The 16,464-nt window shown below is 42.9% G+C and overlaps 1 protein-coding gene across 8 annotated transcripts in view; it reads left to right on the top strand.

The window, feature by feature from the left end:
• LOC115160310 (potassium voltage-gated channel subfamily C member 1) overlaps positions 1-16,464 on the top strand; it is an 89,897-nt gene that overhangs the window by 30,625 nt on the left and 42,808 nt on the right. For 5 of the 8 annotated variants that reach the window (XM_029710669.1, XM_029710667.1, XM_029710670.1 and 2 more), the window contains exons 3-4: positions 7,875-8,850; positions 13,595-13,798. In XM_029710669.1, coding sequence (XP_029566529.1) covers positions 7,875-8,850; positions 13,595-13,798 — 1,180 coding nt within the window. Of the gene's footprint in view, positions 1-7,874; positions 8,851-13,186; positions 13,367-13,594; positions 13,799-14,784; positions 14,916-15,931; positions 15,953-16,464 lie in introns of those variants that run through there. The other 3 variants (XM_029710666.1, XM_029710664.1, XM_029710671.1) reach the window with 3 other exon arrangements.

The following is a 16,464-nucleotide window of genomic DNA, read 5'->3' as shown; positions in this document are numbered from 1 at the left end:
CCCACCTGTGCAACCTACATAACATTTTTCTGTGTTAGGCTTTTTTTTGGCGGTGTGTGTAGCCAAGTGTACTGTGTGCATGTCTGTGTATGAGAGAGATGAGTTGAGAGAGACAGAAAGAGACAAACAAACCGAGAAGGAAAATGCCTCTCAGGCAGGGCTTGTATAGTGTGATGGTAAATTTACTGTGTAATGTTTTCCAATATACATGATTATGATGATGACCGTAAAGTGCTATGGGTAACACTACCTCTGGTGGTATTGCTAACAACCGCCATTCTCACCATCCTCATCACCAACGCCATCGTCATCATCACCGTCATCGCCGCCATCATTGTCATCCCCATCATCACCGCCATCATCCCCACCGTCATCATCTCAGAACCCGAATCACGTTTCTAATCCGACAAGAAGAAAACCACCACCAACGCCATCGAATGGAAACTCTCTGCTCTGCTCAGTACCACTGCTGTGTGTGCGGTCTTCAGCCAATGAGAGAGCGCTGTGTGCAGGTCCCACTGGTTCCTCCTAGTTCCATGGGATGGGGGTGGCGGGTGGAGATGATTGAGAACTACAGCTCTCTGTACGCGTGTGCGCGCGTGTTTGTGTGTGTTAATGTGTGTGTGTGTTTGTGTGTGTGTGTGTTTGTTTGTGTGTGTGTATGTATTTGTTTATGCATGTTATAGAGGAGGGGGAGCACTGCAGCAATCTGGAAAAGGTAGGTCAGACAGAGTGGAGAGAAATATGGCAGAGGAATAAGGAGGGAGAGAAAGGAAGAGAAGAAGAGGGGAGAGAAATGGGGGATGAGAAAAGAGGGGGAAGAACAGAAGATGCATAAGGTAGAGAGGCCAGGACATGGAGCGTCAGACAGACGTAGAGACAGAGACGTGAAAAGAGACTTGGAAGGGACAAAGAGCCAAAAGACTATTGTTGCTTGGGTCCCATCCTGAATTAATTGGTGTGTTCAGTGTTACACATCCCTGATTCCTCTTTCACCGGCTCTGTAAAATTCAAGAACGAAAGGAAGCATGGTATTTCAGATCCCCACTCAGACGTAGAAACAATACGCACATTTATCTCCATTCATATGGTCTGCCTATATGGTCATCCATAATTACTGTTGTTCCAATCAAATGCAGCGATACTGGCATATCCATTAAGTGTATTTATATTTTTTATGTTTTATGGCTTTCCAAGAAGGTCACTCGCTACTGTGAGATGCTACTGCTTTTCAGCTAATCTCTACTATACAGAACATAACTTGAGTTCCCTTTCTTCAGATTTTCTCTACAGATATAGATATGTATCTTCTTATTCTATATGTGGATTGATTTGAGTTCAGTGAAAAAAATGTGTAGCCCTATCTTGTGGTCAAATGTCCTTTTGGCCTCATGGGTGGAATGTTATTCCTATTTTTTCATAATTTCATAATTAATCAACATTATTTAAAATAGACAACCTAAAATCCAGTGTTTCTATGTCAAACTTCATCCAAATAAAAAAAAACTGAAATATCACATTTGAATACTTTCCGAATGTATGCCAGCAAAATAAGTCACCTCAGTGAGTAAGTGAGGAAAAAGAGAGGACGGCGAAGAAAATAAAGAGACTCTCTTTTTCAAAACTGAGTCACCATCTCGTTATAAGAAACGGTCTGGGCAGATTGAATATCTAACTTTGCTCGTTTTTTCTTTGTTTTTGCTCTCTGTCCAAGAAATTCGCCCTGGAGGACAGAGAGAGTTTTGGAAAGAAATGAGCTAGGCTGTCATATATGGACATTGTTCTGTTTGTAGATAGGGGTATTCTCCTGAGGCAGAGAGAAAGGGAAGCAGTGTCCAAACAGAAATTGAAGTACACTAATGACACTCAGCGCTTTTTAGTGTATCCAATTGCTTTCTTGTCAGTGGTGTGTAGGATGTCATTTTGTCAGAATGGTCAGGAGATTCCATCTTCTTTAGGCTCGCGGCTAATGTTTAACTTCCATCCCCAAACTGAAAGGCAGACCATCCCCAAACTGAAAGGCAGACACACCATTTACCAGATGCTTTTAAAATCTAATACAATCACATTGAGTGCATGCATTTCTTGTAAACGTAAGTGATCACCGTGGGAATTGAACTCATGACCTTGGTCACACGCTTACCAACTGAGGCACACAGGATCTCTAGGACCACTCTAACCAGATATGGTTTATTGTAGAAAAACCAGTACACATGCAAGAAGTATACAAACAGACAATGATAACATATGCTAGGCTCGGGGTACAGCAAATTACAGATTGTTCAAAGACCTTAAAAAGATGCACACATATTGATTGTTTTAACAGCTTTCTTATTAGAATAATTTAGAATGGTCTTAATATACTGCTTGAATTCCTTATAGAAAATGAATTTACATTTCTGAATATGACATTTTCCATTAGCACAATTAGATTTATGAGGTCAAATTGTTTTTCTTTATCCTTATTATAGTTAAGGAAACCGAGCAGCACATTCTCCCATAAAAAAAACAAAAGTAATCAAGAATATTGACAATTAGAAAACCATGATTTCTTTACATGTAGACAATGCCAAAATAAATGCTCAACACAAAAAGTACAGTTAATGTTAATGTCTTTGTTGAGTTTCTTTAGGTAATGATTCGCAGGGTAATACTTATGGATCATTCTGAAAGAGACCTCTTTGACCTTGTTAACAAGCAGGTATTTGTGTGGTAATAACCAGACTTTTTTCCAACAGATATTATTGAGAAATGTATTCCAGTAAGTTGTGACAAGGAATGGATACAATATCCCTTTGAAATAAAGCATGTATACAGTAGGTCTGTTGTTCTGAGGAAGCAAGGAGAAACACATTTTTCCTATTGGAGAGTCAACTGGATTAAACGAGGGTAGGTCAAGAAGGTGAGGTCTGGTTACACCTCTAAACAACATGAGAGTTCCAGATGGAATAGCATCAAAGACTATGGAGAACTCTCTATGAAAATCAGATCATTTTGTAGGAATCTTATCAATGTTATAGTTACAAAGTAACATACAATTGAAGCCACCAAAATAGGAGAAGATATGAGGGATGAAATTTCAAATTGAAGTTGGATTCTTTAAGAAATGTGTAGCCCAATTTATCTTAAAATTATTATTCAAAGTAGGAAAATCAAAAAATTGAGACCACTGTATTCATGCGTTCACAATGACAGATTTCCTAATATAATGTGTACGATTTTTCCAGATGAAGTTGAAAAGCATCTGGTCAACCGCTTTACCTATTTTGTTGACAAGATGTAGGGACTGGACTGCATAACTAAGTCTGCTTTAGAAAGCAATACTCAACCTTTCAAGGATAAATCCCTCTGCAACCAATGGTTCAACTTCTGTTAGGTTTTTTCAATAATAGATATGAAATTTAATGAGCATCTTTCCTGTCGATCCTTAGATATGGTAATCCCAAGGTATGTTACTTTTTCCTTGACTGCATTATTGCATATAGTGGGTATCAAACAGTCTTTAATAGCAAACAATTCACACTTATTAAGGTTTAGGCAAAGACCAGATGCTTTGGAAAAAATATTTAGCACATTGACTGCTCTAGGAATCTGGTCAGCATCTTTCAAAAAGAGGGTGGTGTCATCTGCAAGCTGAGTTATGATAATATCTCTGTCAGCAATAGAGATCCATTTTATATTGCTGGATTTAACAAAACTTGTAAGAAGTTGGGTTGCAAGCAGGAAGAGGTAAGGCGAGATTGGGCAACCTTGCCTAATTCCTCTTTTCAAATCAAATTTAGAAGTGGAATGCTTTAAATTAATGGAACTGTTCCCATTCATATAAAGAGTTTAATAGTACTACAAAAGAATTCCCCAAAACCAAATTTCTCAAGGGAGAGAAATAGAAACTCATGTTCCACTGTATCCAAGGCTTTATTAAAGTCTAAGAAGACAATAAAACTATCTTCGAAGATTAGATCAGAATAGTCCATAAGGTCTAACACTAGTCGGATATTATTAGATATACGTCTATTCCTCATGAAGCCAGATTGGGTCTCTTCTATAATTTAGTCCAATACTGCCTTCATTCTTTTTGCAAATATAGAGGCTAGTATTTTGTAGTCGTTATTGAGCAGACAGATAGGACGCCAACCAGATATGGTTACATGGCTATGGTTATAGACTGAATGTTGTCATTTAGTTATAGGGCAACCCAAAATACATTGGCGGAATTAGTTCACACAATTAATAGAGTTTGAAACTAAGTCTGGCATTTTGGATATCTCAAATGAACACTTCAAGAGGATAATATTCAGTTTGATGCCTTGTTGGATTTTGATTGATATGAAGTCTCTGGCTGATTGCCCTCCTGTTGTGCTGTCTGAATTGATCAATGGTTAATACACAAGTACCAGGTTTTAGCACCCATGCCGTGCATTATACTTGATATTTAGTCAGGTACCATTCTCACAATGCTTTATACCAGCGTTTACCTAACTCGGTCCTCGGGACCCCAAGGGGTGCACTTTTTGTTGTTGTTGTTGCCTAAGCACTGCACAGCTGATTCAAAGCTTGATGATTAGCTGATTATTATAATCAACTAATCATCAAGCTTTGAATCAGCTGTTTAATGCTAGGGCAAAAACTCAAATGACCCCTTGGGGTCCCGAGGACTGGGTTTTGAAAACCCTGTTTATACAGTAGCACAATAATACCGGTACTATAAGGAATACAGTATGGTGTTCTGAACAAACGGAGTAAAAACTCAAAATGGATGACTAGAAAAAGCTCAAAGCAAGTTTATTCAACCTATTGGTTGCTTTAGCTGCAAACACACTTTGCATATGATCAAACAGGCATTTATATGTCACGATGAGGTTAGAGGTATGACTTCTCAGAACTGTTAATCTGTTTCCCAAAACGGTCTAAATGTTGCGCTGTTGTCTTTGTGGTCGAGCGGTCTGGAAGCAGTTCCACTTCATCCTGTCACTTCTCCATGATGGTTACAAGTGACACTATGTTCACCTTACTCAACAGACTTTGGAAATTCAGTGAATTCGGAAACTATTCAGACCCCTTGACTTTTTCCAGTTTTTTTACATTACAGCCTTATTCTAAAATTGATTAAATCGTTTTATCCCCTCATCAATCTATACACAATACTCAATAATGACAAAGACATTTTTTTTTTGAAATTTCTGCAAATGTATAAAAAAAACTGCAATATCACATTTACATAAGTATTCAGACCCTTTACTCAGGACATGGTTGAAGCATCTTTGGCAGCAATTACAGCCTCGAGTCTTCTTGGGTATGACGCTACAAGCTTGGCACACCTGTATTTGGGGAGTTTCTCCCATTCTTCTTCACAGATCCTCTCAAGCTCTGTCAGGTTGGATGGGAAGCGTCGCTGCACAGCTATTTTTAGGTCTCTCCAGAGATGTTCGATTGGGTTCAAGTCCGGGCTCTGGCTGGGTCACTCAAGGACATTCAGAGACCTGTCCCAAGCCACTCCTGTGTTGTCTTGGCTGTGTGCTTAGGGTCGTTGTTCTGTTGGAAGGTGAACCTTTGCCCCAGTCTGAGGTCCTAAGCTCTCTGGAGCAGATTTTCATCAAGGATCTCTCTGTACTTTGCTTTGTTCATCTTTCCCTCGATCCTGACTAGTCTCTCAGTCCCTGCCAATGAAAAACATCCCGGAGCATGATGCTGCCACCACCATGCTTCACCGTAGGGATGGTGCCAGGTTTCCTCCAGATGTGACACTTGGCATTCAGGCCAAAGACTTCAATCTTGGTTTCATCAGACCAGAGAATCTTGTTCCTCATAGTCTGAGAGTCCTTTAGGTGCCTTTTGGCAAACTCCAAGCAGGGCTGTCATGTACCTTTTACTGAGGAGTGGCTTCCTTCTGCAAAGATGGTTGTCCTTCTGGAAGGTTCTCCCATCTCCACAGAGGAATGCTGGAGCGCTGTCAGAGTGACCATCGGGTTCTTGGTCACCTCCCTGAACAAGACTCTTCTCCCATGATTGCTCAGTTTTGCCTGGCGGCCAGCTCTATGAAGAGTCTTGGTGGTTCCAAACTTCTTCCATTGAGGAATGATGGAGGCCACTGTGTTCTTGGGGACCTTCAATGCTGTGCCTCGACACAATCCTCTCTCAGAGCTCTACGGACAATTTTTTCAACCTCATGGCTTGGTTTTTGCTCTGACATGCATTGTCAACTGTGGGACCTTAAATAGACAGGTGTGTGCCTTTCCAAATCATGTCCAATCAATTGAATTTACCACAGGTGGACTCAAATCAAGTTGTGGAAACATCTCAAGGATGATCAATGGAAACAGGATGCACCTGAGCTCAAGTTCCAGTCTCATAGCAAAAGGTCTGAATACTTATGTAAATAAGGTATTTCAGTTGAGTTTTTCTAAATTTGCTAAAATTAAAAAAAAAACAGTTTTTGCTTTGTCATTATGGTGTATTGTATGCAGATTGATGAGGAAAAACATTAATTTAATACATTTTACATTCAGGCTGTAATTTAACAAAATGTGGAAAAAGTCAAGGGGTCTGAATACTTTCCGAATGCACTGTATATTTTGTTAACCTTTTCTCTTACAACACAATTCCATACACAAAGTTCCTCTTCACCATTAATTGACACATAACATATACTGTATATTCATTATGCAGATAACATAATCACTAAGGTCTAGTATAGTAACATGTGAAAGTATATTTTAAGTTAGAACCCAACAATTGCTATCAAGTGTGTTAATTGGACTATGATAATGTCTTAGCAATATTGTTTCTTGCAAGTAATTCTGCATTCACAGACATTTTGAAAAGTAGGGGGTTAATTACATTACTTAATGGTGAGTATTGGCTTCCCGTTACTGTTACCTTGGACTGGACTGTAATGGATTATATTGATGATAAAATAGAGTGCCATCTCAAGCACTTTGGGCTTTAGGGATTTCCACTGTATGATTAATATAGTAGATGTAAGGGTCAAAATGTTTGTCGATACATAATGTACAATAGAGCTGTCAGTCCTTTTACTTTGTGTAGAATACTTTGACTTAGGTGCGAATTGTAATTTCCCCAACATTACATATTTTCAAATAATCAGACTGGCTAGCTATTGGAGCTTAAGTTAGGACCACATTTCATCATGCTGGGCCACAAACAGGCTCAATGCCACATATTTCAGACCCTTTATGTTGAACATTCAGTATGAGGGGGTGAGCACGTGCCCCATCCGGATTTTGAAACCTATTCAGTGCACTCTAAGATACATGGATATTTATAATTCATCAGCTTTTACGGTTTACGACTCTCTCTTTCCCCATCACTTTCTTTTGTGTCCTATCTGTCTTTCTTTTCTTGCCCTTTTCTCTGTGTCTGTGCTGCTCCAATGAGACAGTAGTACTCTGTATTCTCATTCCAGCCTTTCCTACATTCTCTAGGTTTATGACGTGTGGCTCCCGGTTTTCTATTTTTTTCCACCACTTCTCCTTGGACTGTCATGCCGATGACCGTTGCAGCCTTTTTGATGAGTGTCAGATAGAGTATCCCTCAGTGCTTGGTCCAGTTTGACCCTGCAGTCACCCTCCAGGTCAACAATTATCCGATTTAGGTGTCTAGTCAGGTTTAATAATCTGGGCTCATGATCTCATCTGACTGAGTAATGCCCTGCAGTGTCCTGTAGGGGCTGACTAACTGTTGAGCAACACGCCATCTGTTTTTCTAGCTATGTTGTTTGTATATGACTGTAACCCTTCTCTCCTTCCTCTCTCTTTTCTCCCTTACTGTCCCTCTATCTTCAACTCTTTCTCTTTGCCTTCTGTCTCCCTGCCTTTCCCCTCCTCTCTCTGGTTCTTCCTGTTCTTCTCCTCCAGTACTGCGCATTCCTCTCCCTTCTGTTCATCCTCATCTCCATCTCCACCTTCTGCATGGAGACGCACGAGGCCTTCAACACCATCTACAACAAGACGGAGAACGTGACGGAGGGAAACGTGACGCGCGAGGTGATCGTCTACGAGGTGGTGACCGACAGCTGGCTTACGTACGTGGAGGGCATGTGCGTCATCTGGTTCACCATTGAGGTGATGGCACGCGTGGTCTTCTGCCCGGACAAGATCGAGTTCTTCAGGAGCACCCTCAACATCATCGACTTCATTGCCATCATGCCTTTCTACCTGGAGGTGGGGCTGAGCGGCCTGTCCTCCAAAGCCGCCAAGGACGTGTTGGGCTTCCTGCGCGTGGTCCGCTTCGTTCGCATCCTGCGTATCTTCAAGCTGACCCGCCACTTTGTGGGGCTTCGCGTCCTGGGCCACACGCTCCGTGCCAGCACCAACGAGTTCCTCCTCCTCATCATCTTCCTCGCTCTCGGAGTGCTCATCTTCGCCACCATGATCTACTACGCCGAGCGCATCGGCGCCGACCCTGATGACCCTACGGCTGCCAAACACACAAACTTCAAGAATATCCCCATTGGTTTCTGGTGGGCCGTGGTCACCATGACCACTCTGGGCTACGGGGACATGTACCCCGAAACGTGGTCGGGGATGCTGGTGGGCGCGCTGTGCGCCCTGGCAGGGGTGCTGACCATCGCCATGCCTGTGCCCGTCATCGTCAACAACTTTGGCATGTACTACTCACTGGCCATGGCTAAGCAGAAGCTTCCCAAAAAGAAGGGCAAGCACATCCCCCGGCCCACCATGCCGGGTTCGCCCAACTACTGCAAGCCTGACGCTCTCGCTATGGCCACCGCCTCGCCCCATAGGATCCTAGGTAATGTACTCGGCGAGGTGATTGGGTCCGGAGGCTTCGACTGTCCCCTCGCTCAAGAGGAGATCATAGAAATCAACCGAGGTGAGACATTTCTATTTTCATTCTTCAGTACAATATTTTAAGAGACAGACTGCAAGTTAACAAACTGGCTTTGACCTTGACTTGTAAAATCTGCACGAGTTCATCAACACAACATGGAGCTTTGCTGAGCATCTGGGCATTCTACCACTAGCCTCCCCAAGGGCGTAGAACACAAATTACTCCGTCAAAATATTGTATTTTTGGCAAAGAGGTTGGGAAACTGTACAGTTTAGCATCAACGGATATCCAATCAAATTTGGAACAGGGATTTCCACAGTAAGTGGAGGATTCTGGTCTGTATAAGATTTAGGAATCCGAATGTTATCTGACAGCTAGTTACAGGCACTCAGTAATCTCAGTAATAGTAAAGTCCTGCAGATCCATGAGGTGTGGGGTGTGAGTGGGGATTTAGAGTGCCTATGTCCCTGAGAGGGATAGTTTGGGGGCGGGAGGGGGTGTGGGAGGTGGCTGATTCTGAATCTGCCCTTGAGAGATGGCTAGCCCATCAGAACTTATGGGTAATTTATAATCAACTGGTGAGTCCACATTTGCCGAGAGGCCTCCATCTGCCCGCGTAGAACAAACACAGTACATAAAAAATGTACCCATTTGGATCTGTTTGCAACAGACCAATGTGCTTACGTTTGGTTCAATGGTTAAGGTTACACTAGTATGTAATGCTTTTTTCATTTGGCATGGTTGTATACAGTGGCGATTTTACCATGTAAATCTTGGTGGAGCAACAATAAATAAATGTGGAACGCATGCCAGTAAAGCCACTACACAACACAACACTAAACAATACATTAATTGCACTATAACGGTGCCAAACGGTGCCCACAAACTGTTAGAGCCTACATAAAAGCTGTCCCAACAGCAGTCCCAACACCTTGCCACTGCTACATGTGGCTATCAGAGGAGCCTTGTCTGGCAGCAAAACAGTTCATTCAGCCTCATTTACTGCCTTTTAAAAAAACATAGCTGATATGGCTGACTTGCTTTAACAAATGTGGTTTCTAATGACAATTTAGATGTACAAACTATGGCATAAGGGGACGACAAGCGGATAAGAGGCAATCCGTAATTTCGATTAAGACAATGAGCAAGCTAGGATCGACGTAAAGTTAGTCAATATAACTATTTGTTTAGCACTTTTGAAATGGACAGCGACAGAATTCAGAACATGGGCCGTTTTTACAGTGCTCTCCCTGTACACCAAGTTAGAACCATAGGATAAATAAAGGGGGCATATAAGCAGAAAATGAAAGCTCTTATAATATTCAATGATTACATTTCTCTAAAACAGGTTATAGGCTACAGTAGAACAGTCAGAACAGTAGGCGAAATTAAGAGGCGTAAATTGACCAAATGATTAGGGTGAGGCACATGGGCTACTAACATCTTACTACACAACATACACTTAGTATTACTTTCTTAGCCACAGTATACATATCTCCCTGGAATATTACATCATTTATGAAGCCGCATACAATACATTTTGGACTCACATTGTTGTGCTCGGGTAACTTGGAACAGGAAGGTGGCGTGGCGGTCCTCCGAGTTAACAGTTGTTTTGAGCGCGGCACAAATCATGCTTCATTGACAGCATGGCCATGTTGAATGTTTATCATTTTAAACTTGGAAAAGAGCCCCTTAATCCCAGATTCGGGACCACACAGCCACTGTCACTGACTCCTTCCAAACCACACCTTGAATTTGCGATTTCCAACTTGTTGTGTAATGTTTATGTCCAATGGCCGATGAGCACCGATACGTTATCTACAATTTTGTTTCTCTTCATATGACAAGGATTAAAAAGGATTTGCCAGTAGATTGTCGACGTGATTCATGATGATGACTGCTATCCTGAGATTGTGAAAGTATGATGTTGACATGATCAGTCCAATCAAAGCTACTGTAAAAAAAATATATATATATATATATATTATATTTTCCTTTCAAAAAATGTGGGGCTCAAAACAGGTGTGACGGGTTGTCCACTGGTTGTATATCACCTAATATGAACCCAAAATCCACATACGACTATAGATCACATGTGTTTTGCAGCCCTTGTGAAATCATCAGTGAGTCAGCAATAATAGTATTTTATTGCGTAAGCGCCTTTAGTACCCCGCCACTCTCTTACTGTCTTTCACGCTCTCTTTTGTTAAGAATTTTGTTGTAGGTTGTTAGTAGGTTGCTGAGCAGGAACTCATCTGAGATCAGATTTGACAGCTGTGTCTGAGGCAGTGGAGGCTGCTGAGGGGAGGACAGCTCATAATAATGGCTGGAGTGAATGGAATGGCATCAAACACATAAACACATTAATTCCACTCGTTCTGCTCCAGCCATTACCAAGAGCCTGTCCTTCCCAATTAATGTGCCACCAACCTCCTGTGGTCTGAGGATACAGTGCATTAGGAAAGTATTCAGACCCCTTGACTTTTTCCACATTTTGTTAAATTACAGCCTTATTCTAAAACGTATTAAATACATACAAATCCTCAGCAATCTACTCTCAATACCCCATAATGACAAAGCAAAAACAGGTTTTTAGAAATTGTTGTAAATGTATTACAAATAAAAAACAGAAATGCCTTTTTTACATAAGTATCATGATTCTTTGCTATGAGACTTACAATTGAGCTCAGGTGCAACCTGTTTCCATTGATCATCCTTGAGATGTTTCTACAACTTGGAGTCCACCTAAATTCAATTGATTGGACATGATTTGTAAAGGTACACACCTGTCTATATAAGGTCCCACAGTTGACAGTGCATGTCAGAGCAACAACCAAGCCATGAGGTTGAAGGAATTTTCCGTAGAGCTCCAAGACAGGATTGTGTTGAGGCACAGATTTGGGGAAGGGCACCAAAACTTTCTGCAGCATTGAAGATCCCCAAGAACACAGTGTCCTCCATCATTCTTAAATGGAAGAAGTTTGGAAACACCATGACTCTTCCTAGAGCTGGCTGGCCGCCCTGCCAAACTGAGCAATCGGGGGAGAAAGGCATTGGTCAGGGAGGTGACCAAGAACCCGATGGTCACTGGAAGAGTTCCTCTGTGGAGATGGGAGAACCTTCCAGAAGGAAAACCATCTCTGCAGCACTCCACCAATCAGGCCTTTATGGTATAGTGGCCAGACGGAAGCCACTCCTCAGTAAAAGGCACATGACAGCCCTCTTAGAGTTTGCCAAAAGGCACCTGAAGGACTCTGACCATGAGAAACAAGATTATCCGGTCTGATGAAACCAAGATTCTACTCTTTGGCCTGAACGCCAAGTCTCAAGTCTGGAGGAAACCTGGCACCATCCCTACGGTGAAGCACGTTGGTGGCAGCATCATGCTCCAGAGCGTTCAGGACCTCAGACTGGGCCGAAGGTTCCCTTTCCAACAAGACAATGACACTTAGCACACAGCCAAGACAATGCAGGAGTGGCTTCGGGGACAAGTCTCTGAATGTCCTTGAGTGGCCCAGCCAGAGCTCGGACTTGAACGTGATTGAACATCTCTGGAGAGAACTGAAAATAGCTGTACGGCAACGCTACCCATCCAACCTGACAGAGCTTGAGAGGATCTGCAGAGAAGAATGGAGAAACTCCCCAAATACAGGTATGCAAGTTTGTAGCGTCATACCCAAAAAGAGTCGAGGCTATAATCGCTGCCAAAGGTGCTTCAACAAAGTACTGAGTAAAGGGTCTGAATACTTATGTAAATGTGATATTTCATTTTTTTTTTTTTTTTTATACATTTGAACATTTTTATAAAAACCTGTTTTTGCTTTGTCATTATGGGGTATTGTGTGTAGATTGATGGGGGGGGGGGACGCTTTAATCAATTTTAGAACAAGGCTGTAACCTATAACATAACCTATGTGTAAAAAGTCAAGGGACCTGATACATTCCAAAGGCGCTGTATAAGCATCAGTCACACTGCAGCATCAACTCACACCCTCAATCCCACCTCTTATATTACCATGTCCAGTTTTTAGTTTACCATGCTGTCTAGCTAAGCCAGTATAGACATGAACTTTGACACATTAGCCATTATCAATTACATATCGTAGTCAAATCAAATGTTATTCGCCACATGCTTTGTATACGACAGGTGTAGACTAACAGTAAAATGGTTACTTACGGGCCCTTCCCAACAATGCAGAGAGAAAAATAATAATAACACAATGAATAAATACACAATACACTATTTTATTGAATCTGTCTTTGCTAATGCATCTCATGTATCTCATCTGCAGTATTAAATTGTGATCAGTTTACATGCAGTAACCCCCCCCCCACCCCCATTCCTTTGGCTATTTTCATATATACCTTTTTCCAGTGATGGGAGACTGGGGATTCATGATTTCTGTATCGTCGGGCCAAGGTGCCATGCCAAAACCTTCGATATAGCAGCCAATCAAAGTCCCTCAGCTTGCAACAGCAAGCTCTCTGATTGGGCCAAATGAATCATCAAGTCTGCAACTCCTTCCCTCAAACTATGTTCCAATGTCCGTACTAACATATTACGGAGAGGGAAGCAATGTAACGGGCATGCCTCCTAAGTGGTGTGCTAGTGTGGATGTGGAAACACTGTCCAGTTTGGCCTCAGTCTCCCATCACAACCTTCCTCCTCTACTATCCAGATACCTCACTTCTCTCCTCTTCCTTCATTCCTTCTCCTTTACTCTCTGCTTCTCCCTTGCTCTGCTTCCGCCCCCCCCCTTCCGTCTCCTTCTTTTCCCAAAAGATTCCAAGCAGAACGGCGACGCGGCCACTGCGGCGCTGGCGAACGAGGACTGCCCTACCATCGACCAGGTGCTGAGCCCGGACGAGCGGAGTCCCGCGGGGCGAGGGGGCACCGGAGTGACCCGGGAACGCTACCAGCAGGACCGCGCTTGCTTTCTGCTCAACACCAGGGAATTCCGCGCCACAGATGGGAATGTGCGGAAAGGTACGTCGCTCCCACAGGGGGACAAAACCGTAACCACATACATCATATAGGTCAACAGAGCTACACACAAGACGCCATAAGGCACAAGCACTGATACAGATAAAAATGATCTGCATATAGAAGATGCTAATAGGGCAGGTGCACAGGGGACAAATACGTACACAAGTGATGTATACATGATCAAATACAGCACACATGGGAACTGATTTGTGGTTAGTTACTGAGAACACGCAGACAGACACAAGCAACGGCCAAGAGCATCATGGGAAGAGCCATGTTTGTGTGACAGAGAGGTTCCAAACACTAGTTTCTGACAGGACACAACAACACCCGCGTACAACATCTTCACTCTTCTGCTCTTCTTTGCTCTGGCCTATATGTTTCCACCTCTTCACCTTCATGCTGTGACACTTCCATCACACTTGGTAGCACCTTCCTTCCTGTCTGTATTTTCTGTCCCTCTCTCTTTCATTCACTGCCTCAAATTGCCATCCTCCATTTTGTCCTTTGTATTCTCGTCCTCTCTCACGCTCATGGCCTCTCTCTCTCTTTCTCTGTCTCTTGTACATAGACAGTTGACCATGCATTAATTGACCTCTCGTCACTTCTGTTTCTTTCTCTCTCTCTCTCTCTCTCCCTACCTCTCTCTCTCTCTCTCTCCTGCCTCCCCTCCTCCCTCTTGTTTGGCTGACTCCCACTTGATGCCCTGTCCCCCCCCACCCCCTTTCCTTGTCCCCCATCTTTGATTCCATATCCCCATTATTTTCCCTCCTCCTTTCCTTTCCTCTTCGAAACATGCCTTATTTACACCTGCTTACCCCATGTATACTCTTGTTCTGATTCCGAAACGCAATACCTCGATCCATTTCTTTACGGCTGCAACAAACCTTTTTTACCACCTACAACCGCCACCACCAAACCTGCACCAAACACTTCTCCTTTACACTCCTCCCAAACTCTCAATGCCACTTTTGACGCTAAACTAGAGGCAGCAGGCTTGGCAGCCAGCCCAGACTCCCCTTTGGCTGATGAATGGTATAAGCTGGAAGGGTCTCTCCTACAGCAGGACCTCAATGCAAACTCCACCTCTTCCTGGATCAAACCATAGGGCCAAGAGGTAACACCTTAAAACCACGGGGACCTGAAATGGAACCCCGTTAGCTGTACCATGTAATTTGTTTTACCTAATCCGTCAGCCAAACATTTTAGGTTCTCTCAACTCCATGACATTGCATGTTGGCAGGTGACACTGAAACATACCACTCACAGACACACTTGGACACAGAACACACTCACACTCTCACATACAGTACACTATGCATGACTGCAAATCACAACTTGTACCCACTGTGTTCACTGTGCTGTGTCTGTACAGTCTGTTAGGTAAAGTTGAAGTATCACCCATAAATTGCCCTCTGTGTTAATGTAGGTAAGTTCAAATAGTGAAATCAACCCTTACAGAAAAAACACACACGATTTCACATGTGGGAAATCACGATTACACATCTGTAGTTTCACGTTATCACACGTTTGTTTACACATTGTCGCACGCTATCGCATTAACTTCACATCAGGTCACATGAAAACGTGTTCACCTGAAAATGTATGTGATGTAATGTGTTCTTTCCGTAAGGGAATAGATAGGTAGGGGAACAACACCACCAAGCTATTGAGCTAAGGTTGGGTCAAACTGTGACTTGTATATCAAGGCCCAATTGCATTGTATTGCTCAGAGTATCATCCAATCAGAGTGATCTATTATTCAGAATAACCTGATCTTTCTTTTTTCATATCATGAAGTAAAGGGATGTACGTGTTTTCCATATTTAATGTACAGTGTGTGTGTGTGTGTGAGTGTGTGAGTGAGTGTGTGTGTGTGTGTGTGTGTGTGTGTGTGTGTGTGTGTGTGTGTGTGTGTGTGTGTGTGTGTGTGTGTGTGTGTGTGTGTGTGTGTGTGTGTGTGTGCACCAGGCTGTGTGTTTGAGAGACTGTGTGGTCAGAGTGCGGTTGTGTGTGCCGACGTGTGCCGCGTGTGGCAGCTGCACTGAAGTAGCCCTGTAACACTTGAGGGCTATCAGGAACGGCGGGTCACGTGTTGTCTGACCTGCTCTGTGTTGCTGTCTCTCTCTTCAGGTTGTGTCATATCACGCGTTTGTATGTGGGCTTTTTCATTCTTACACGTTACACTGCGTCTCTGTCCTACTCTCAGTGCCGTCCGAGTGTTGTGTTTGTGTTTGTGTTGTTGTCGTGTGTGGCTTTTACTGTGTTGTTTTTTTCTGTCACTGGTGCCCTCTCTACCTCACTGACATTCACCCTGACAGATAGCAAAAGACACATCGCTCTATGAAGAAATCAACAGATGCACCAGGCGAAATTTCCAGTCTCACAGATTTCTATTATGATATGATATGTACATATTCTAGCTATATTTAGGGCTTACATAATGGATGATTTTGAATGCGATGTTGTACAGCGGCCATCTTTGGGTCAAAGGTCAGTGGGGTCAGCGGAGCCTCCGAGGTCAGGGGAATAGTACCTTACGATACATGCCGTGGCGGGAACAACATTTTCAGCCGTATCATCATATGGCTCTCCTCAACATTGTACAGTCCTCACATTGATAGACAAATGCGACAAACTAACATCAATGCAATGCTGATTGACGA

This window comes from Salmo trutta, chromosome 2 (genome assembly GCF_901001165.1).
Source record: "Salmo trutta chromosome 2, fSalTru1.1, whole genome shotgun sequence".
Taxonomy (NCBI): Eukaryota; Metazoa; Chordata; class Actinopteri; order Salmoniformes; family Salmonidae; genus Salmo; species Salmo trutta.
The sequence above is the reverse complement of the archived record's forward strand: the minus strand, read 5'-3'. Positions and strand labels throughout refer to the sequence as shown.